This window comes from Crinia signifera, chromosome 11 (assembly GCF_055691185.1).
Source record: "Crinia signifera chromosome 11, ASM5569118v1, whole genome shotgun sequence".
In the NCBI taxonomy this organism is placed as follows: domain Eukaryota; kingdom Metazoa; phylum Chordata; class Amphibia; order Anura; family Myobatrachidae; genus Crinia; species Crinia signifera.
The window spans coordinates 14,749,200-14,774,132 of NC_139227.1; the positions used below are offsets into that span (position 1 = coordinate 14,749,200).

Genomic DNA, 24,933 nt, shown 5'->3' on the forward strand with positions numbered 1-24,933 from the left:
GAGCTAATAGGTGGGTTGTCTATGTAGTGTTCCTTTATGGCACAGAACAGTGGTGCGAGGCTCCTGTCAATCTATGCTGACATTTTTAGGAGTCTAAAGGTCCATACACACTGGGCGACTTTGAGCTGAAAGTCAATCAAAACACAGGGTTGCCTAACCTCCAGGAATGGCCGGGAGGGTCCCGAAAATCGAATCACTCTCCCGGTCCCCCGGAAAGGTGGGCAACCCTCCTGGATTCTGGGGGACCCCCGCTCCCCCCCCCTGATTGCGGCTTACTCCCCCTCATCTCGCTGTTTAAATAAACAGATCTGCTGAGGGGGCGGGGCTAATGTGGCATAATCGCATCATTTTAGCCCCGTCCCCACCAAGGATATCGGGAAATCGTGTCAGTTTCCATCATGAGGGTGGGGCTTAATAACAGCACACTTAGGCCCCGCCCCTGAACTCCTGCTAAGAGTCTCCTCTCAGTCGGCAACCCTGTTAAAACAGCAGGTTTGAGTGGCTTTCAGTTCAAAGCCGGCCAGTGTGTATGGCCCGGCGATGAGTGGTGAGCGCTGCTGCATGCTCCCGCATCATTGCCGGGAAAGCCGTTCATATGCTGGTATTACTAGCAGATGAGCGGCTTTGAGGACTGCTTTGCAAAGCGCTGCTCTATGTAAAGCCGTCCTCCCCCCAGTGATGGCGCCGGGCAGGGGGAAAGCCACTCAGTGTGTATGCGGCTTCCCCCCCCCCCGCAATGATAGCAATCATCGCTGTCCATACACACTGGGCATAATCACCAAGTGTGTACGGACCTTAACACTTCTATTTAGGAAACAGCTTTGATACATCCAGATCGCTCTGTTTTGAATTTTTTCTCTTTGAAAAACATCTTCACCAGTAAGCCCGCTCAAAGCAAATGCTTAGAAAGCTAGTCTGCTACCTTGTGATTGCCTCTGTGTTTGTGCATGTGTGAGAGAGAGAGAGAGAGAGAGAGAGAGATGTAGTTTCACTCGCTGACAACAGTTGGCAGTGTTTCAGAGACACACAATCAGACACTAGACATATATACTGTATATAGATGATTCTTTCACTCAGGACAGTCGGATCTCCAGGTCAGGGGGCAGGGACAGGGTTGATGCTCAAAGCCCCGCCCCCAATCCATGCAAATGCTGCAATTCGCGGGTCTGCGAGTAGGGGGAGGCAGAGGCGTAACTAGAACTTTTGGGGCCCCATAGCAACATTTTAAAAGGGGCCCCCCCTTGTGGCGCTGTCGCTACAATGCTCCTTAGGGGGCAGAATAAGGGGAGTGAGAGACACTGATGAAGATGGTGTCGGGGTCAGAGAGGTGGGAGGAGGATTGTCAGGAAAAGGGGTAATGTGAAAAAGTGAGAGGGTGTCAGATAGAGAGGGAGAGGAGCAGGAGTCAGTGAGAATGTCAGGAAGGGAGAGTCTGGGAGAGAAAGGGGGAGAGACAGCGCCAGGTAGGTACTTAGACTGATGGGGGAAAGAAAGAGTGGGAGAAAGAGAGAGGTGGAAGCATGGGGAAAGAGGTGGGGAAGATTAGGAGGAGAAAGAGACTAGGTGCAGAGCAATGGAGGGGGAGTGAGAGACAGGGCTGAGAGAAAGAAGGGGAGGGGGAATGAGAGAAATAGAAGAGAGGTGAGGAAGGAGGAGGATGGGTGAGTGTTGGGGGGGGGGGTGAGTGAGGTGTAGAGGAAGTGAGAGAGAGTAGGGGAGAGAGTGATAGATTGTGTCCTTGAAGCAGGAGGCAGTGCTTGAAAGTGAGACAGAGCAAAAAAAGAGACAGACAGAGAAGGGGAGGTGAGGGGGAGGGGGAAGAGAGGGCAGGTGAGATAAGAGAGTGTAAAAGATGAGAGAGAGGAGAATATTGGAGTGAGAGTGCAAGTCAAAGAACAAAAAGAGAGATTGAGAGTAAGAGGGGGGAGAGTAAGCAGGAGTTTACAGGTAGCACAGTACCCCTCCCCCTCCTTCAGTATAAACTGCTTGGTACCTCCAGCAGTGGCACGGCACCAGATATCCACATCATCTCAGGCATAGCATCCTGGGTCCTCTCCGTGGCGCCAGCTCCATACATCACGTCCAAATCTCCCCAGCAGCACGGGTCCCCTCTGCGGCGCCAGCTCTATACTGCGTCTCCTCAGTGGTACCGATCTCCAGATCAGCGTCTCTGTGCGCTGCCAGGCCCAGGTTCCCACACCAGCGGCAGCACAGACTGTTCCACCATTTCCGCGCCGGGGCTGGTCACCAGTTAGTGACGTTGAGCCCCGGCAGTGTTAAAGAGGGGAGAGCAGAGGCTGGATTATCCAGACCGGCTCCTCCCCTCATAGACCAATCCATTCCATAACACCGCGGCGGGCCGGGCAGGGAGGAGGTACAGGACAGGCTTAGAGCACACAGGACAGACGCTACACTGCGCTGCCAGGGCTATACTTAATAAAACTTTCTTAAGGGTGCAGGGGATTGCCTGCTGAGCCCTCGGGCCCCCCAAAGGTCCGGGCCCCATAGCAGTTGCATCCCCTGCACCCTCCATAGTTACGCCACTGGGGGGAGGGGCTACAATGAATCAAATTGCGTAATTTTAGTCCCTCCTTTTGTCACGGACCCGCGAAAACCGTTAATTAGTGCGGCACGGCAGGGGGGTGCGGGGGCTGCCTGGCAAATGCGGGAGGATTGCCGACCTTCCTGGGGGGACCTGATTTTCGGGAGCCTCCGGGCAATTCATATATAACTGTGTAAGAAACTTTGGTTTTAGTTGTTTCTTTTCTCCCTTAAAGACATGACTGGACATAAATGCAAACCACACGTGTACAAATCCATATAGTGATCTGGGGCCTGGAGAGTAACATATTGAGGTGATGGACAGGTAAGAATGTACTTATTTATTTATTATTTTAGCAGAAATACCTTCTGTGTTCATTTTATTTCTTCTATGACTGCATAATGCAAAATGTGCTAACATAGAGGAGAATGGGCAATCCATACATATAGCATTATATAATGGGGACACACACGGAGAGTTTCACTAGATCACTTACAAAATGCCCTGGAATCTCTCCGTGTGTAGCGGCCATTGCGATGGCGATGCGTCACTTGGGCCCGGCGATTAGGATCCAGCATGCTGGATAAATCTAGATACATCATCGGTCAGAGCCAGTGATCCCACTGGAGAGCACGGGCCCTGACAGATCGCTCAGCACACAGCGCTGACACATCCCTGTGTGCTGACACATCCCTGTGCGCTGACACATCCCTGTGCGCTGACACATCCCAGAGCGCTGAGCGATCTTGCTGAGCGATCTACATTGCTCAGATCGCTCAGCAGTCGCCCTGTGTGTAGGCCCCTTGTAATCGGGGGTCCAAGTTGACAGTTGTTGACATTGACACCCCAAAAAAACTGAAAAAAATCTCAATGTCAACCTTTTATGTGTCCAAATTTTTTATGTCGACCTTTTTATAATGTCGATCTTTTGAAGTAAACCTACAGATGGAGCAGCTGTCATGCTTGCAGGGGCTGGCAAGAGAACCGACAGCCCCCAACAGCCGTTGGAAGGGGGGCGCACACACACACCCCGTTCCGACTTAGCTCCCCCCAAATCCCTGCTGCCTCGCCGCCGGTCACCGACACTTGCCCCCACCTCCCCGCACCCCCCCTAACCCTGCCCATCTCCCTGAAATGGAGACGGGCTGGGTTCCGCTGCCCAGCCGCCGACTGACTGACGTGCGTGTGAGACGCTCGCACTTCCCAGTCTGAGTCCCTCTCCGCCAGCAATCGCCTTCTTGTGAGTGCCGGCTCCATCTGTATTGACTGTTTATATACACACTGTCTATCTAGTAATATACACCCATGTTCTTAGGCCTGATTATATGGAATCTGCGGACGCGTGGGATTCGTTCTGTGCAGTGATTCCCAGCAATCCACCTTCTGCCACTGCTTGTTTGACAGGCGGAGGTATTCAGAGGGCCGATGCGGGGGCGTGTGGATAGCCATAGCATACCTCCCAACATTAGATGAAAGCAAAGAGGGACACTGTAATATTGGGGGCGTGGCCTAGCGACAACAGGCATGGCCTATACTTGCGACGCTCCCCTGTTTTGCTGCAGTGGGGGCATGGCCAGTGGCTCTGTGAGGAATAGACGATGTGCGTATGAGCACAGCATCTATTCACGGGTGACAGCATACCTCCCAACTTTTGACCTGAAGAAATAGCGCCCGAAAAGGGGGCGGGGCGTATGCAAATGAGGGCGCGGCTTATGCTAATTAGCCGCAACCTCATTTTCATACGAGAATAGATGCTATGCGCATGCGCACAGCGTTTATTCTACTAGATTGGGGGGTCTCCCAACTGCCACCCCCCCGCAGCGGGACAATGCCTGCCGCGGGTGGGACAGCGGGACAGGACCCGAAAATCGGGACTGTCCCTCTAAAATCGTGACAGTTGGGAGGTATGTGACAGGGGGACTCCCAACTGCCCCCCCCCCCCCCCCCGCGCTGTCGTGGGACACTGCCGAAAACCTGTCTACTGGTGAATCAGGCCCAAAGTCCCCTCTTTCTGCGCCCTACCACTGGCAAATTACAAAGATCGTCTATCAGTGATCAGTGCACGCACCTTAACAAAACTCAGGCCGCACTGTTTTGCTTTTGGTCCAAACTGCCATTTACACTGAGTGTCGGCATCGTAGATCTGCCCGGGCAGCTTCTCAGGATACTGGAAATGTCCGAATTGTTTTGGCTCATCAACAAGGCAGGAGGACTGAGCTGTGCTGTGAAGGAATTCAGAGTGAGCGATGTTCTTACAGACGGTGTACACTCAGTATATCCAGTAGAGTAATGCTGTATAAGTGACAATTCAAGTTGATTCCATTTTTTAACCTATACATGCTGTTTATCAATAACATTTTGCCTCAAAACAGTGTGGTTTTTGTGTCCTGATTTTTGTGGGAATCCATTTTTTGGGGGACTGTCCCACCTGTTGTAGATTAATAAATCCACAATGTAAAGGTCAATGTAAAGGGCAGTACGGACGGTGTAATGGTTAGCATTACTGCCTCACAGCGCTGAGGTCATGGGTTCTATCCCCACCATGTGTTATATATACGGGGCAGTACGGATGGTGTAATGGTTAGCATTACTGCCTCACAGCACTGAGGTCATGGGTTCTATCCCCGCCATGTGTTATATATACAGGGCAGTACAGATGGTGTAATGGTTACATTACTGCCTCACAGCACTGAGGTCATGGGTTCTATTCCCACCATGTGTTATATATACGGGGCAGTACGGATGGTATAATGGTTAGCATTACTACCTCACAGCGCTGAGGTCATGGGTTCTATCCCCACCATGTGTTATATATACGGGGCAGTACGGATGGTGTAATGGTTACATTACTGCCTCACAGCGCTGAGGTCATGGGTTCTATTCCCACCATGTGTTATATATACGGGGCAGTACGGATGGTGTAATGGTTACATTACTGCCTCACAGCACTGAGGTCATGGGTTCTATCCCCACCATGTGTTATATATAACAGTATACGGGCAGTACGGATGGTGTAATGGTTATAGCATCACTGCCTCACAGCGCTGAGGTCATGGGTTTGATTCCCACCATGTGCCTATATGTGCGGAGTTTGTATATTCTCCCCATGCTTGCGTGGGTTTCCTCCCGGTACTCCAGTTTCCTCACACAATCCAAAAATATATACGGGTAAGCTAATTGGCTTCCAACAAAAAAAAAAAAAAACATAATTAATATGTGTGCATGTTTATGTGGTAGGGAATATAGATTGTGTCCCTTTACCTGGGTAGAACACGGCTAGGACCTGGGTAGAGGGCGGTGTAAATGGGTACGCCGGGTCATTGACCTGTCTCCCATTTACATCAATGCTGCGGTCCACAGGTTGCACGGGGGGGTGCACACAGCCTGCGTGGCTGTCTGCTATACTCTGCAGACAGCAGCTGCAGCAGCGTAGGAGGTGAATGAATGCCTGTCTGCGGCATCCATTCACCTCCCGGACGATGTCTGGGGTAGCACAGGGTCTGGGGGTAGCACAGCAGCTTACCTTGGTGCTTGGCTGTTCCCAGCATGGCAATCAGCGGTCCCGGCGGGGATGACAGCGGTCCCGGCGTTTGGAGCTGATGTCATCTCCAAGCGCCGCCTCCGTCTACACTGCGGATGGGCACCGCAGTGTAAAGGGTGTAAATCCCGGATCCGACCCGGCTTGGATCCTTCTTCCAAATGCCGGGTCGGATGCGTGATTTTTGGTGTAATAGAGTCATTTAGAGCTGTGATTTACAGCAATACAAGTGCAGTGGCTAAAACTTTGAATGAAAAGAAAACATATGTGTAGTATGGGTCCGGGGAATTCTGCAAGATCATGCCAACATTTTTTCATGAAGGTACAGAATTCAGTCATCCACAATGTTCCTACATGTACAGAGAGTCGCTAACAGGAAACAGAAGCAGAAGAGTCGGTATTGGCTAACAGTAACACCTGGAGAATGAAACAAAAGGTCAATTCTGGAAATGCTCTGGCATCGGGAAACAGGAGGAACATCTGGTCTGCGCTTCTTCAGGGTAAACCTAACATTGGTTTGGAAGCAACTTTGACAGAAGCGACAGATATAAGTAATAAAGCTGCCAGTAAAAATCCTATAAGGATTCTTGGAAATATTATCACATGTAAAACAGGGAAACACAAGACACTAATTAAAACACAGAAATGAACAGAGTGTGCATGAGGTCATTCAAATTCTCAGCAGATGGTTGCTAGGCCTCACCTGAGGAACTCCTTCAGGTACTGCCTACTGCAGGCGGACCAGGAAAATACACCATTGTTTCCAGACAGGGTAGGGGACATAATATTACCCTCAGCCTTCCTGCAAGGGTTCCCTTCTCCGTCGTGAACCATACCAAAACTGCAATTTAACGAACAAGGTGCTGAGGGTTAGTTTATGCACTTATAATATAAAAGTCACCGTAGGGACTCAGTTATTCACTAAAATTGCTCAAATATGCAAATTTGCACTTAAACATTATTAGCCAATGGGCAATTACCTTGTGTCTGTCTAAGACCTACCAGTCAATGAAAGCGAATGTCTTATTGGATGTCATGGTTTTAATGAAAATTGACACTATTGATCAATATGAATAAACATCCCTAATTATACATATTTACAGCTTAGAAAAAGAGGAAAAAGTAACATATTTCAAAGACTAAGCTACAGATTAGCACTGCAGCATCTATACCAGGCATGTCCAAACGATGGCCCTCCAGCTGTTGTGAAACTACAAGTCCCATCATGCCTTGCCAAAGTTTTGCAATTAGGGATTGCTAAAACGACAGCAAGGCTTGCTGGGAACAGCTGGAGAGCCACAGTTTAGACATGCCTGATCCATACAATCAATGAGTTAGTAAATGGGGTGCCGGACGGGGTCCCGAAAGTCGGGATCCCGACAGTCATTTACCCCGACGTCGGGATCCGGAATGTTAAAACACCGACAGACGCAGAAACGTACCTAGATATTCTTGGGCCCCATAGCAAAAGTTGGTAAGGGCCCCCTACTTAGCAACTGATGGTGATAAATGTATGTAAAACATATTACTTGGACAGTAAAGATTGGCCCCCTTCAGCTCTGGGCCCCATAGCAGCTGCACCCCTTGCACCTATGGTAGTTACGCCCTTGGCCAGACGGGTTCCCAGCGGCAACCGGCTATTCTCCCTCGTGGGGGTCCATGACCCCCATAGAGGGAGAATAGAATAGGTGCCCGCACCGTGGCGAGTGCAGCGAGCCTGCAAGAGGCTTTGTTGCGCTTGCCGTGCTTTCTGAGTCCGGCCAGTCGGGATCCCGACGTCGGGCTAATGACTATTTGGATCTCGACTGTCGGAACCCTTTACCACACCCAGTAAATGACCTAAATTTAGCCATCAAAAGGGGCTGCCTACATGTGCAAATAATATTCACGGGTTAGGTGCGATATCCCAGCAATCAGCGTGTCGACAGTCAGAATTACATCAACAGCATGCCGACATTCAAAATCCGGTTAGATATAGGTAAGTATTGTAACACTAAACGTTTCCATACACTAGTGTGATTTGGGCCCTTTTCATTTGATTCTGATGGACCGGGCCAAGACATTGTATGGAAAATGTCAAATGTGTTTCAGCTCCAATTCCGATCCCCTGCGCGATAACACGCACATCGGATCGGAGATTGCAAGTAGCGCACTATGGATTTACCATAAGATAGCGCAACCCTTTCTGGGATCACATACAATACATTGTATGCAAAAATACCACATACGATACATCCTGCCACCCCGGAAGCTGCCGGGTGGTTCAAGGGAAATCCTCCCCCTAGTGCCTGACCTGAACTCTGAACCCAACCCAACAGCAATGCTTACTGTTGGCATTTTGAGTGGCGGGACTGACAGTAGGCATGCTGTGCTGACAGAAACAGCATTTTGGTGATGAATTATTTGCCCAGCCAATTCCCTCTCACACATATATCTAGGGCTACCACCAGCCATCCGGGTTTACTCCAGACAGTCTGGTAATTATGACCACTAGTAGCTGCCTATTCCAGGACAGTGTATAGTCTGGGAATGTCTCCCCTCCGGGCAGGGCCGGTGCGTGGCACCGGAGCACCAAGCGGGGAGGTGGGAATGGGTTATGCGGCTGCCGCCACTGCGCTCCATGGGGGGGTGTGATCCAGCCACCGCTGCGCTCCACGGGAGGAGAGAGTTGGTGGCGGGAGATTCGGCGGGGGAGGGGGGTTGGAGATGCGGCTCCGGGTGGGCTCCAGGGGGGGGGGGCGGGGATCACTCACCTGCTCCCAGCTCCTTTCTTCCTGCTCTCCTCAGAGGGAGTGCTGCTGCTGCTTCCTGCAGCACAGTACCGCCCTCCAGTGGCCGGCATCCTAGGCAAATGCCTAATGCTGCCTAGTGGTGGCGCCGGCCCTGCCTTCAGGTGCCGGTCTTAATTACCTGACTGTACAGAGTAATACAGGATGGGTCAGAGGCGTAACTATAGCACCGCAGCCCCCGCGGCCACGGGGGGGCGCTGTGCATGTGTGGGCGCCAGGGGGCTGTGGTGCTATAGTTAGCCCCCTCCCGTCCGCCCATCTGCCGCCCGCCAATCCGCCGCCTTACCTGACTTCACTGGTCCCGTCCCGGCTCCCTTGCTGGCTTCATTCTTCTGCTAGTGAGACGGACCACAATAAAATGTCCGCCCCATATAGCAGACAGTTCTCTGAAACTGTCTGCTGTATGGGGGCGGACATTTTGTGTTGGTCCGTCTCACTAGCAGAAGAATGAAGCCAGCAAGGGAGCCGGGAAGGGACCAGCAAGACAGGTAAGGCTGCGGGCGGGGGGTGCGGCGGGGGGCGCCCCCCATTAACGGCGGGGGGGCGCCCAATTCGTAGTTACGCCACTGGGATGGGTGGCAACCCTACATATTCCCCAGCCACCTCCCTCCCACATATACTGTATGCTCCTGCCCTCTCCACATTCCTCTCGCATCTCTGCTGTCCAGCAGCTAGAGTCTGATGCGATTCTGCAGACATAATGAATTATATTTAATTACTGTTAAATGTGATGCTTCACTGTGTTCCTAAGTATTTAATGTTGGTTGTTTTGTTTCCTCCATGTTGGAAGACATTTTGTTGAGGACATTTATATACAGTTATACATTTCTACCCAGCAGTGCATGTAACTGGACTACTTATTCAGTGCTAGCAGCTATAATGATCAGGTATAGTGACAGCCAGATATGGTATTAATAAAACTTACTTGTGACCAGACTCGTGAGCGATAGTGAAAGCGAGGCCCAATCCTGTGTCTTCATTAATTGTACAGCTCCGATACTTGCTGCACATGCCGTTAATTGGTGCAAATCCTAAAATAGAACATATAAAGTTGCTCAGTTGCTGAAATATTGCGTAGTCTATAATTCCGGTTACTTATCAGCACTGTCCCATTCACCTGCAGTCTACAGCAGCGGTTGGGTGTCATGGTGTCACAGCATGCTCTCTACACCTGCTCAGTGCATACACTGGAACGCAGAGCTTGCTCAGGATTCCTATGCATTTCAGTTGTTTCTACTCTTACGACTGAAGATTGTAGTGGTGCATTCTCCCCTATACAAAGTTTAGTGAGGACGTGCTAATGTAAATGTGGGCTATGCACACCTTGACTTCAGCGTTCATACTGTACACCTGTGCAGACAGATTATTACACCTAGCATAAGTGTAAGTGTACAGTGATATGAATGCAGGGGCGGAATAACAAAGGAGAAGGTCTGTGTGAAATCTCGTTCATATGGGCCCCCTCCACTGTAGTCGAAGCCAATACAATATAGTCTGAGCACTAGAGGTTTCCTTACTGCGCATGTGCAAAACTCCAGGAAAATGTCCGCCACACCATTTCCTCAGAGACTTGTGCAGAGACACTGCTGAAGGCGAAGGACTCCAGAGGGGTGAGTATTGAAAAAATGGTTGTAGAGTGTGCGGTGTGGGTTCCATTAGACTCAGTGACCCATGTACACCACACACACTGCATTAGGGATGGCCATCGTCCATCGATGATTTGAAATCATCGATGGTTTATGGCCGATGCTGTATACTTTTGCCATCGATGTGGGAGAACCAGATGGTTTCCCTACATCAATGGCAAAGTATGTTTCCCTACATCGATGGCAAAGATAGCAAATGGCGAACCGATGTTTCCGTTTTTTTTTCTAAGGTGCTGGTACACGGAACATAGCTCCGCCCCCGACACCCAGCAGTCCCGCCCTCGAGTTCTGATTGGCCCACGGGCCATTCAGTCAAATATAATGGATGACCATCGATAGCTAAAACTATCTATGGTTATCCACCAAATAGTTTACGACTATAGTGGGTGCAGAATCGCTGTCACACAGATCGGGAGCAACATACGCCCAATTTCTGCCCCATGTTGCATCAACCCATTATGTTTTAACCTGCAAACATCCGTACATATTGTGACAAGATATTGGGCCAGATTCTCTAAGCTTCAAAAGTTATAAAATGGAGAGTGATTACCAGCCAGCCAATCAGCTACTACGTGACATTTTTCAAACACAGTCTGTGACATGACAGGTAGGAGCTGATTGGCCAGCTGTTTATCACTCTCCATTTTGTTACTTTTGAAGCTTAGAGAATCTGGCCGCTTGACTTTTATTTTCATATGCAAATAACTTGTTTCTTAATTAGCAGGGATTAGTGGAAACATGCTTTGCTACACCAGCTTCAGCAGGAGAATCGTCCTTAATCTGGATTTATTATTTTTGCCCTTACATTCTTTAATACCCTAATTTGCCTTATCCGTTTCTTTCCATTTATGTTCAACAAAAAAAACTTTATGTAAAATGTAACTTTATGTAAAATGTAACTTTATGTAAAATGTAACTTTAAAACAATGTTAAGTTGAAATAGTGACAATACGTTGCACATGAATCATTACGTTTCCTGATATCAAAAATGTACCTAAAGTATCGCAAGGTTCATTTTTCCATGAACAAATATCTAATCCCGTCAGTAAAATGGCGTGATCATGCCTTTTCCCATTCTTTCCCATGAGAGCGGATTGCCACTGGCAGAAATTGTTCAATGACTGATCAGCATGGTGATTGATGGTGAGCCCAGCCTGCAAAACAAAGGGGGAAAATGGTTAATTATGCAAACAATTAAGAATGAACAAAGCGGGTCATTTACAATAGGAACAATTATGGATACTTTTCAACACCCTCCCGTCTATATATGTGCATGGCGGATGTGTAGGCGGGAGTATGAAAAAGTAGAACCATGTTTTTGTTGTTGCACATAATGATCCCATATGTGTTTTATAAATTTCTAGTTACCAAGCAGACATGAATATTCCTACATTTAATATGGTCGCAGTGGGGAAACTGTTATTTCTATGTCTACTGATGGTTCCTTGATCCAAGTATTATAAACAATAATATGGAGAAAACCAGCTGGCTGAGCGTGTTACACTAATTAACATCCCCAATTACAGATGTGTTCTCATACAATATTGTTGCAGTGGCACCGAACACCCCGTCTAAACTGACTTTTATTTCCAACGGAGATGGCCAAAAGGGGCGTGGGTGCTGGCATCAAGTGCGAGCAGGTATCGACCCCCTTGCATTCCCAGGCAAATGCCCAACATTTTTATGGGGGTGCTGGGCGCTCCCTTGCCCCATACACACAAATAAATTACAGGGGCCGCGACCTCGGGCCCGATGTTGTGTGTACACATTGGCAGGTCCAGATTAAAGCAGGGGCAAAAGGGGTCATTTCCCCTGGCATGTGTTTTAAATATATATTATTTTAGCCAATGGTTTGGGGCATGGGAGTGGGGTAGTGCTGCAGCTTCACCTATCTGCCAATGTGACAATGATTAATGGTGCTGAGCATGGGGTGCCAAGGCACACTGACTGCACAAGTGTGCAATGCATTACTGGGAGTTGACTTAGGCTGTGTACACACGGGGAGATTTTGTCTAATATCGTGGGAAATATGGTCGCTGAGCGACCATATTGCCCGTGATGGGAGTGTGCACCGGCGATATATCGCCGGGTGCGGGCACCCGTTTTCTCCCCGTAGTAATCGCTGGTCGCAGGAACATGCTCCTGTTGTTAGTTTTGAGAAGAAATATAATTCTGCAAAACTGACTCCAAGACATTTACTGCTTTATTTTATGGAACAATTGTCACCCATACATGTAGTTTTAAGGAGCCCTTGTACAACACTGCAGCAGGAGGTACTTCTACAGGAAACTACAGATTTCTGATAGATCACGCTATCCCTATGTTTCGTAAATAACAATGGGCCAGATGCACTAAGCTTCAAAAGTGATAAAATGGAGAGGGATAAACAGCCAGCCAATCAGCTCCTGCCTGACATTTTTCAAACACAGGCTGTGACATGACAGGTAGCAGCTGATTGGCTGGCTGTTTGTCCCTCTCCATTTCATCACTTTTGAATCTTAGTGCATCTGGGCCAAAATTATTTAGTCCGTCAATCTGCCTAAAGACACACAAAGTAACGTTGGTCACAGTTCGATCGTATAATTGCATTTTGATTAGTTCTAGTCACACATTGGTCACACATCTGGAGTATCACATTGCACCAATCCACTCGGATTACAACAATGAAAACCAGGAGAGATTTGGATTGACAACCAGTTTATAAAAACTAGGTCTTAAAGAATATGTAAATTCATGAATTACTGGTAAATATACAAGGGTGAGTCAAAAATTGTATTAAAACTTCTGTTGGCCGAACTATCTTATCTAAGCATTCCGTATTAGGGGCCTGATTCAGAATTGACTGATAATCAGCAAATTTGCAGTGGACTGTGAGAGAAAACGCCCCTTGCTAAACTGCAAGAGAACTGTGAATAGATTGCTAATTGCAATCCACTCGCAAACTCATACTCAATTCCCGAACCATCTCTCTGCACATGTTACATGTGCCCCACCTGCAGCGTAACATAGGTTTGTCCATTTGAAAAAAAAAAGCAGCTTTGTGATCATAAAAAAAGCTTGAATAACCCCCAAAGTGTATTAAGGCAGGGACAAAAAGAGAATATTTTCGGAAAGTTGATTAATATAAATTCTACAGCCAGAGAATGCGGATCATTTTTGTCTCACCGTCGTATTTATGAAGACCAGAAATCTGATCACCTACAAAGAAAGCATACCCATCAACCATCGATGATTCATAATCATTAATGGTTTATGGTCAATGTAGAATAATTTTGCCATTGATGGGGGAGAACCAAGTTCCCCACCATTGATGGCACAGCATAACCAAATAGTTTTTTTTTATTCTCCTGAAGGTGCTAGGACACCGAGCATAGCCCGCCCCCATGTTTTGATTGGCTCACAGACCAGTCAGTCAAAGAAAATGGATGACCGTCGATAGTTAAAACCATGAATGGTCATTCATGACATATTATGCTGTCATTGACCATTTGTACTATTGCCATCAATGGCAACAATCGATGGTGATCGCAACAAAGGCCATCCCTACAACAAAGACAAATGTCAACTCCCTACCTGCCACCATTCCAGATTTTCCTAGACTTTCCTGATTTACCTGCCAGACAATCATTGCTGGGTGTCTGGAAAACTTGAGCAGATCTGGGCATGGACAGATCAGCTCTGTGTCTGTGTGCACTGTGCCATACAGTATGTGAATCTCTGCAGAAGACGGTACACATGTCATAAAGAGAAGATCTCAGAAACTTACTGGTTCATCTTCCAAAAGCAAAAGACTCACAACAACGATATTTATGTCTGTTCCAATAGTCCCATCCTTGAAAAGGCTGGACACCTAGACGGACACAGGAAAGATGCTCATAGTCACTCAAATTCATTTATAATGACAAAATTCCATATTGCTTGAACTGCTAACAGAATTCACAAATATTTATGTAAAATGTTCCCATATGATCATATTTTTTTGAGATTTTTGAAACTGTATTTATACACGGCGCTTGGGACGCCTTTAGGCACCTTTTAAATCAAGGATAATAATGTTTGCAGAACAAACTATCTCTACTATCAGGTAACCATATTTTTTATACAATGATACCTGTCTATTATTATGGCTTCCTTCTTCTTTGCTAACCTAATGCTAGTAGTCATTTCTGCTGTGACATAAAAGTTCTATAAAACCCAATAATAGCCCAGCATATACTCAAAACCAATAGCCAACCTGTAAAATAGGAATCGGCTAATAACTTACCATGTTCATCACAGTCAGTATGTAGGTGGTGACGCTTTCTTTGCCGTGTTTTTCAACCATTTTTTTATCTGCCACGACAAGAGTTTCAACGACCAAACTTCCGGCACTCTGGGACTTTGCTGCAGAGCGCTTCGAACGTGGGGAACGGACGTATTCATTTTGTTTTAAATTGGAGTCCTTGCGGGGAAACTTAGGCAAATCTAAGAAGGAAAATGACAGTTATAAGGTATGTCCTGGAAGGGTTTCAAGTACTGGTCTAGTTTGGCAAATTGTCGTTGTTGCAGCTCTATAAATAGGGTATAAGTAATCTGAAGGATGAGGTTTGGATTGTGCTGGACATTGGAATGCAACTAATGTCAATGCCACTATATATATATATATATATATATATATATATATATATATATATATAATGTCTAGTGTCTGTGTGTCTCTGAAACACTGCCATCTGTTGGCAGCAAGTGAAGCTACATCTCTCTCTCTCTCTCTCTCTCTCTCTCTCTCTCTCTCTCTCTCTCGCATTAGCTACCTTACTAGCTGTCAAAACATTTGCTTCGCGCGGGCTTACCAGTATAAGATATACAGTAAGTGTAATATAATATAATATTTCACTTTACAATGCAGTAAATATAGTACAATTCAGCATTGCTCACTGATGCATGTGCTCAGCTCAGCAATATCACCAGCAGGATACATCCAGTCAACAAACTAGTATTTAACTCCACATAAGTCAGTATAGAGCCTTTCGGGCCGATTCAGACCTGTTCAAACAGGTCCAAATTCCACCCCGTCCCCGATGGTGGGGGTGTACGAATGCACATACTGTATGTGATCATGCCCATGTACAAATCCCCACAGCGAGTGCCTTCAGCAAAGTTTTCATTCACCGGAGCACTCGCTAACTGATTGACAGGCAGGAGGTGTTTCAGGGTGGCGACCCAGCATTTCATGGGCGTGCCAACAAAAAAACGGTTGGCACGTCCATAGAAACAGGTGGACTGCAGTCAATGTAGGTGTGCTCCTGCCTGCTGTCACATGACATCAGCACCCGCCCCCAATTCGGCCATCTCTGTAGGTCCTGACTTATAGCGAACAGAGGAGGAATAATTTTATGCGTGGGCGCAGTGGATGTGTACACACAGGGGATTTGAGCGACAAGAGTGGTGCGTTCGGCAGGGGGGCATTAACCAGCGAGTATACGCAGCCTGGTGAGCAGGTCTGCATTGGGCCCTTTGTGGTGCATATTTCCAGCAGTGGTGTCCTGTATATGTAACACCTGGTATAGTGGGGATCTACTCATCCTGCAATCCAAAATCAAATTGAAATGATTACCATACCAGCTACAGGCACAGATCCAGAACTCAGTGCAAGAAAGGTTACAGGGAAAGCCACTTGGTTTAACATGCAACATCGTTATGGGTTTATCACGTTTATAAACAACAAAGATGTGTTTGAGAAACCCCAGGAAATATCTTCAAAGCCTTAGAGAAGGAGCAGTTGTGGAATTTGATGTTGTCAATGGAGAAAAAGGTTTACAGGCAGCAAATGTCACAGGCCCTGGTGCTGTTCCATTAAAAGGCAGTAGATATACACCAGATCGCAAGTGTTCTTGGCGCTGTCAATGTTGCAGAGGTTCTCCGCGTAATTATCAGCGATACTACCAATTCTGCTAAAATGAAGAGGACTCTGAAGAAATGGAAAGTGTGCTACAAAGTACAATTCAGCAACAGCCTAATCAGATGAGTCATTACCCAACATTCTATTTAAAGAAGCCACATGAACAAAGACATCTATATCCTGAAAGTCAAGTAAAGAGTGAACTTATTATTGACTCAGTGTGACTCTAGAATGGATGGCATCAATTTTAGTCAACCCTAATCAGGCAGGTTCAAGTGCAGCTGATCAGGAAAGAGAATCTGAAGGAGTAATCTATATGGCCACAACAGAAGGACTGGGAATCCCTGAACCAAATTGTTTAGATTCAGGTATATCAAATTCCCAAACGAATGTTCTTGAGAGACTGAAAATATAATTCTCCAGAGTGGCATCACCCAGACTGTGATTACGCCATGATAGGCTCAATAGAAGTAGACTCATATTGCTTAATGGACATAAAGGAAGTCAGGAAAGAGGAACAAAGGTGATCCACATATTCAGTGTACTGTAGACATTAGTAAATTATATAGAGTGTGACTTTTGTATCTAATGTATATGTTTACCTCTTGGTCAAACTGTAATATGAAACTGTTAAAGAGCCTGTTCTATACTGAAGATTAAATATTTTCATTTAGGTGAGGACACGTAAAATTCTAGCGGGAGGTATGTAGTACCCCACTATACAAGGTGTTACAAATGGCACTGTGCAGTGCACTGTAGTGTACATGTTTACACAGGTGGAAAAATCCCAGCAGCCTCAGCAGCTGCACAAGCAGGCAGTGGCAGGTCACATGACTAGTGGCAGTTAGAGAGACTCTGAGGTAACTGAAATGGAGGAAGGCCTGCGGGCCTGTGTCTATGAGCCCTGCTGTAGCTAACCCTCAAGTAAGAGGTAAAAGGAAAATTGTTGCCATAATCATCTGACTCTGGTGTGTAAGTTGTATGGAGTGCTGTAGTGCCAACAACCTTCAAAGCAACCCCTTTATCCCCAGCAAGTTGTTACTGATGTAGGCAGGCTGAGGCCTCCAAATAAGGCAAGAAGCCAGTAAAGCTGATTTCAGCCGGGTATCAGGACAGAGTCATTGAGAGGGGTATAACACAAACCAATTGAAAGACTGTATATATTAATGAAAGCTGGTCCAAGAAAGTGACACAAGCAATAAGTGTACTCAGAACTAAGGTTCTTCCCTCTCTAGCCCTGAACTGCAAATACTGGCTACAGTGTAAGGATTTGCTGCAGGCAGCTATGTCAGCTGATGTTTCCAGTGCAAAGCCATCATTCATAGTAACATTACACAAAAGGAGTGAAATAAATATCAGATAGAAGTAGATCCTATGACTGAGAAAGTTACCCGAAGAAAGTTAAATAGTAGCCACTGATTGGGTGCTGAACTGTGTCATATTCAATACAAAGAAAGGAAAACTTTTCCCTTTGGAATACAGCCGGCCTAGTCCTGCACAATGTCCATACTTAGCATGGAACTCTGAGCTTGGTGACCTGGATAAGAAGCTATAGGGATTAAAGTTGGGTACTCCAACGTGAACTACTGTACATAATAGACTTAAATGGGGCCCCATAGGTGATGCAAACCTATTTGGGTTATTTCCTTTATTATTTAATATAATTTGTGCTGGTTTATAAATTGTACTTTTTCTTAAGTGTCACATTTATACCTTACACCAGTGGTTCCCAAATGTTTTTGAGTCATGGTGTATAAGAATATCAGAATTTTTTTAATTGCACTCCTTGGCAAAAAGTTTCCTATTGTAAAGTTCCCACGGGAGGAGTGACACAGTTGGGGGAGCAGATGATAACCACTCTGTGATTTTTTTTTTCTTTGCGGGGAGGGAGCCGGAGGCTGTCCAGCTTCTCTAGGAGTGCTGGAAACATCACCGAAATGACAAAAATGAGGTGGTATCACGGCGCTCAGTCACACCCCTTTACTAGTGGCCATGCCCCATTCTGGTAAAGCCCTGCCCCTTATTTGCTATAGCCATGCCTTGGACCAAACATATTTGACATGGTCTTTGACCACCGCCGTGCACCAGAGCGTGTGGCAGCCCCTGATGTTGATTCAACAGAGCTTGGTGGGGTGCTGGCATCGGCTGGCAGGGAGGGAGGGATGGCACAGCGGGGGGGGGGGGGAACTGCATCAGGATTGAATTGCATTCGCGTGCAGCAAAACATAGTGCGACTTGCACTAGCTTGCTATCGATTTGAACTATATAGTCTAAATCAATAGCCTTAATCGCACTGTGTGTACCCGAAACTGTTCTCACCCTCTGTTACTGATTACATAGACGCACTGGGGGGAATACACAGCTGCTTACAAACAAGATGCAATCATACAATGAATGCAGTTAATAAATAAAAATGAAATGCAGTGCATTTGTTGCAATGGTCTGAATGACAGGCTGTTAAAACTGTAAAAACTGTGTATATATTATATTAATAACTAATTATTTTCTGCTCACATTTCTTGCGTCTTCCACAAAAATGTTGCTTTTGTGCCGTGTTGTGTGAGCTGATTTTGGAGCTGGAAGGAGAAGGTCCTCTGCGGGGGGTCACCTCACTCTCCACTGACCGTTTATATAGTACATGCGGGTGATGTCCTTCCGGGGAGGTAAAATTGTGCTTCTCTGCGAGGTGTTGCGGCAATGGGGATATAAAAAACTCACTTGCGCGTGTCCTTAGGAAACCTGACTGAAAAGAAGATATTTTATTAGCGTAGTTCCTTAAAGAGCACCTGCGTCCATCATTTTATTCTAACACAGGCCTGACCCAGAGAAGGCTACAATGTTGTCTGCACAGTATTTCGAGTTGTATGCATTTTAAGAACTACAAGCACCAGAATGACCGTGGCTGTCAATGCATGCCAGTTTATGTTGCACCAGAAAAATAAATAAATAAATAAACTGCAAATTTAACTTTAATTATATTCTCCCCAAATTTCCAGATTATTATTGGGCTTTTGTGGTACAGTGGAGCCCATTGCTGTGGCCCATACTTATTTTGGACTTTAAATCTAGTCTTATGCTAACTATTATAGACCCATCCGACTCAATCAGAGCAAAATACAGTAGGAATCGGTGTATTCGTATTCAGGCACGAATTCCTATTTTTATAATTAACTAATGTGAAAAAACATAAGTATTTTGTGTTTTATGACCGTAACAACCTGTCGTATTCTTATTTTTTATAAAAATACGAATTAATACGCCATCAAAAGAATATGCCTTGAATTTTACATTACTCCAATGTAATTTTTAAACTCAGTATCAAGTCGTATTTCAAAATACAAACGTATACTAGGCGTATTCTAGTAGAAGTGGTAAAACCGTCATAACACCCTAGCAACACACAACCTACAGTGCAGGCAGCTCAGATTCCTTCAGTGGTTTATGTCACCTCTTGCTTAATCAGACCTCGGTTTTCTATGTCATAAATTGACATTTCACTGAATTTACACTATATGAATAAAGCTAGTGGGACGGCGGTTGATTAATAGTTAGGAGAGGAGCAAAAAAACATCCAAAATGTTATGGTGAATTCAGGCCCTGATTAAGATTCCAGGCACCTTAAGAATGTTACCCCATCAACAGTACATCGGGAAGGGGGACCGGTGTCAAGCATGGAATAAATTAGGCCTCCAATTTATTCCTTGGCTGTCGCCTGCAAGCCCCCCCCCCCATCATGGTGCCCCTGTGCTGGCGCCCCCTTCAGTGCAGCCTATTGGCTAATCAAGCACTGGGTGACACTGACTTCAAAAGTTATATGAAAATATCCTAAAACTATTTTGAAAATGTTGGTCCTCCCTAGAACATGAGCTACCAATAAGCGTTCAATTCACACATCAGCGGACATCGATGATCTGCAATTCTTCAGAGATTCATGGGAAAAACTACATGTTAGAAATCGCAACTTGCTGATTCTACTTTTTTTTTTAGGGAATAAGAAATTCAAGAATTTCCAACAAGTTAGATTTTCCTAATGCCCTGACCAAGGTATCGATTAAAACGGTAATCACTCCAAGTAGTCCTTGATGTATATAAGAGTTATCTGCAATTGAAACACTTACAAAATATAAGCATGAAGCAACATTCAGTTTGTGTTTGTATTTTCTTTTAAAGATAAACTATATTTTTATGGATTTGTCAGTTGACATCACTAAACTATTTGGCACCAAATCAAAACGTAATGCGTCACCTTCCAGATAAGTATACTACTTGCATAAGGATCCATTAATTTCAGATCTGGCCTGTCATTCCACACTGCTTTTTATTATTAAAAACATAGAATGTGTTTAAATGAATGCTTTTAAAAAAGAAAATATACCTTTTTTGGAATTTTTTCTCCCGGGGGTTATTTTATTTATGCTAATAGACTTTCGGCAGAATACGCTGGCTTCTTCTCATTTATCATACTTGCCTACTTTAAAATTCTCCTCTCCAGGAGAAGCCCAGAGAGGAGTCTGTCAGCATCACGTGTGGGGGCGGGGGCCTGATGTAGACGTCATCAAGCCACGCCCCCAGCACTGGAAATTCCCCTTTTTGCGGGGCCTCGTGGAGGGGCGGGGCTAAACGGCACTATTTGCATATTTAGCCCCTCCTCTCCCGGTAAATATCGCGATAATACAACGATGCGGCCGGGCAGGGGAGATCCGGAGGGTGAGGCAGAATCCGGGAGGGTAGGCAACCCTGCATTTATATAGAACTTAACTATCATTGGGAGAGGGAGAAGGCAGATAAAAATATAAATTAATACTGTAGGTGCATTCAGATAGAGGACCTTATTCCGGTCTGTCAGTTAGGTCTGCGTGCTTTCGCACAGTGCCAATGCTTGTGCTTTGCGCATGCGGTTGGTGTGTACGGCCACGGCGAACAGAATTTAGTAGCTCTTACTAACTGCTTTGGGGCTCATCTATATTTGGATATAAGTCATAATAAAAGATTCCTCTCAGATGCAGCAGTACACACCCACGCTTCTTGGTGCCACGTTTACAATATCTTTTCACAATCTCTCCATATATGGAACAAAACACCCCCTTTGGGTGGAGCATGAGATGCCCCCTCAATGGGGCGCTGTGCAAATTTCTACTACCAACTATAATCTCCCTGAAACTAGTTTTTAAAAGTAGGCAAGTATGCCTCAAATCGGTGCGGTCAGATCATTTTAATTCTTCCTGCATGCAACAGGTGAATTATGTTAGTGTAGAATTTACGTTTCCAATCGAAAGGCAGGTGAATTGTAATGCACGTACTGTATCACAAATACATCTGACACCACCTGGCTGCATAAATCAATCAAACAAGTTGAGACAATGCTCTTACTCCAAATTACCCTGTTATGCTTACAGACATCGACCCGTCCTTGTTCTAGTATTCCAACCACGGAAGGTAGACTGCTGCTAATTGCACTTTTAGTTGGAACCCCTTTATGCAGAACCACAGATGTTGCTGACACCATAGCGGCAATGCTGTACTCCAGTTACAACACTGATGAGACAGCTAATGCCTGGCAAGCAGGTAGAGGTACTGTGACAACACTAATCCTGGATTAAATATACTGAGTTTGATACTGTATAACATTCTCAATGGGCTGTTTGAACAAGTACAGTAAACTGTACTGCATTTGTTATGTATTTATAACTCATGCTCACAAAGTGACCAGGGATTGATTAAAGGTTCCAGGTGCCATAGGCTAACAAACCTGTAGCTCTACTTGTACCTACAGTATTACCAGTTATTTTATATAGTGCACACATGTTCCACATTCACATCGTCCCTGACCAGTGGAGTGGCAAACACAGGATTTTTAGAGGGGGGTTTCCAAATGTAATCCAAAATCTCCCAATCTCACACCTCCCAACAGTCCCGTTTTTTTGTGGGACCGTCCCCGTTTTTTGGGGCCGTCTCCCCCAGGACCTGCCGCCGGACCACAGACTGATTCGCCAGCGGCAGGGCCTTGGGGAGACGGCAATAGCCCCGCAGCCCCCCGGCACCCTCACCTTCTAAGCGCCTCCCCACCACCAAGGCGGCTGCGGGGGATAGTTACACCACTGATTTGTATTATTCATAATTCTAATTATTCAGCACGGCAGAGACTTATGGGGCCCTATAAATATACAATGATAATGAGGATGATAATTCAGACCCACATGCTCAGTACAAGATTAAATCAAAACAAAAATTCTTAAAATTCCCTCCTCGTCTCCGAAATGTGAAAGACTTCAGCTATTGCTTATATAACAAAAATATTGTAGTATGAGAATATAGCAAATATATGTTTGAGTTATAAACGCGATTATCTGTTGTCAGTGAACAAAAAAGTGCATTCATAGGGACAGATCAAAGTTTACATTTCTGTGAATTTGTTATTTTACAATTCATAAAGAAACTTGTTTTAAGTTGCCGACATCTGGCTGGATAGACTGTGAACTCCTAAATAGATTTAATGGTGTTATTTATGAAGAGTGGCAGCTAGGAGCACCTGGGGAAGGAAATCAGTAGGTTCAAAGCATCGTCAGTTATGGAGAGATTTTAAAAAATGCCATATATCATTTGTAACAAATGTCAATACAAAAAAAGCAGATGATTTATATTTTACATAGCTACAAAATTACTGTGTGATGTGAAAGTCAAATTATTTCAAGTGTTGGAAAATAGATGCACAATTTTGCTAATGTTAAATTATAGTGCATTATGGGGATGATTCTGGTTGATTCCCAAGGTTGTCGCAGCCTTGCGGGTCTACCAAACCCTGCCTTGCGAATGGGGGCCTGGCCGCCACCAATTGGCAAGGGCGATTCCATCTCAGGACGTGCGAATGGATGTTACACAGTAACGTCCATTCGCAGCCTAGTGGGATCCACCCACATCATTCGATGGTCGTCGACTATCGAATGATGGGGAAGGTGCGCGCATATAAAACAAACTCTGAAGTCACTTACATATGTGTGGAAGCTCAGGAGGAAGTGGGCGTAGCTGACATCCAGTGATGTCAGCTGGCCGCCCCCTGCACCCGCATCATCAGGGCATTTGCATGAGGACACCCAGCATTCTCGTGTGAAGGGCCATGAAACGCTGGGCGTTCCCATAACTCTGGTTCGATGGTAATAAAGAGAACAGTTCTCCACTGGGGTGCAAAGGATCCCTCAAAATACTCTTTGCCTTTGAGAGGAGCCGGTTCCCATATACATGTTGACCCCAAAATGTCAACATGGCACTCATTATAGGTGACTGGTGTACATCAACAGCCACATTGTGGAAAAGGCCTAGAACTGTAATTTCATCGGCCTTTGCGTCTGTGCCCTTTCGGTGATCTCTGTTGTTTATGTATATAGTATTATGAACAGAAGTACAACACCCTTCACAAGCTTAATCTGAGTGACAGTGTTGTAAACTTTGCAAGTGCAATGATGTCATATTTCAGTTTGTCAGATGATTAAATCATAAATGTATTTTGTTTGGCATCCTTTACTCATATTTGTGACCTACACCTAAACATCAAAGAGAGTTTTATCAATGCGTATTATAAGTGCCCTTGCTTTATCACAACCCATTAGCTAAACTTTAAAGGTGCTTCAAACATCTATAATCCCCCCAAGATCAGACAAGACAAGGTGCAGCTTTTACAGATGAGCAGGATTTTTTTTACAAGTACTTGCCCACGACAGCCCATTGAAGACAATGATTGAAGTTGATCAACATACTCTATAAGTTGACTGACATGAAAGAGCTCAACTATCAATTCCACATATACAAATCCTTACTGGATAAATTAGGATATTAAATAAAGTTGCAGATAAGAGACATGGTGGACTTTTATGAAGGATGCTAAATTTGTGGACTCCTAGATATGGAAGGTCATGTTTAACGAATATCCTGGAACTTTTGGGAAGTACCAGTAGTTTCCAGGAATAGACACCTTCTTGCAATACATGTTCTTCCTAGTGCCTGCAATGTATCACATGTGATCCTTCTGCCAGGTAGGGTCCCAGGTGGCTCAAGGATTGGCTGGCTCCAGAGGTGGAACTACCATTGGTGCAGGCCCACTGTGGCCCAAATTGTACTTTTGCACCTGGGCCCACCACTCAGAAGTTCCACCAATGGCTTTCTCTACACTGCAGTGTATGGCCACCTTAACACTTTTATTTAGCATAACGAGTCATGCCCTACCCACCTCTAACTAATACCCCTTTTACTCAGACGCAAAAACCTGGGTTTTTCCCTCATGGACCCGGGTCAGCGGCGGTGTAAAAGGGGTTAACCCGTGTCCCTTTAAATGGGACTTCTACCCAGGTCCTGACCAGGGTAGAACACGGACAGGACCTGGATAAAGGGCAGTGTAAACTGGTACGCCAGGTCTTCCGACCTTACAGCATTGGGGGAAGCCCAACCTCCGGACCGCAGGGAGTACATGGGGGCTGGGGGCAGCCCAGCAGCTTACCTTGGTGCTGGGCTTGCCCCCAGCGCGACGATCGGCGGTCCCAGCGGCG

General features: G+C 45.8%; 1 protein-coding gene across 1 annotated transcript in view; it reads right to left on the reverse strand.

The window, feature by feature from the left end:
- Nucleotides 1–24,933, reverse strand: part of ADAMTS18 (ADAM metallopeptidase with thrombospondin type 1 motif 18) — a 119,002-nt gene that overhangs the window by 37,847 nt on the left and 56,222 nt on the right. The window contains exons 4-10 of the mRNA XM_083165394.1: nucleotides 18,911–19,139; nucleotides 14,780–14,979; nucleotides 14,282–14,365; nucleotides 11,510–11,669; nucleotides 9,795–9,900; nucleotides 6,784–6,921; nucleotides 4,611–4,764 (exon numbers count right to left, since the gene is read on the reverse strand). Of these exons, the coding sequence (XP_083021520.1) occupies nucleotides 4,611–4,764; nucleotides 6,784–6,921; nucleotides 9,795–9,900; nucleotides 11,510–11,669; nucleotides 14,282–14,365; nucleotides 14,780–14,979; nucleotides 18,911–19,139 (1,071 nt within the window). The remainder of the gene's footprint in view (nucleotides 1–4,610; nucleotides 4,765–6,783; nucleotides 6,922–9,794; nucleotides 9,901–11,509; nucleotides 11,670–14,281; nucleotides 14,366–14,779; nucleotides 14,980–18,910; nucleotides 19,140–24,933) is intronic.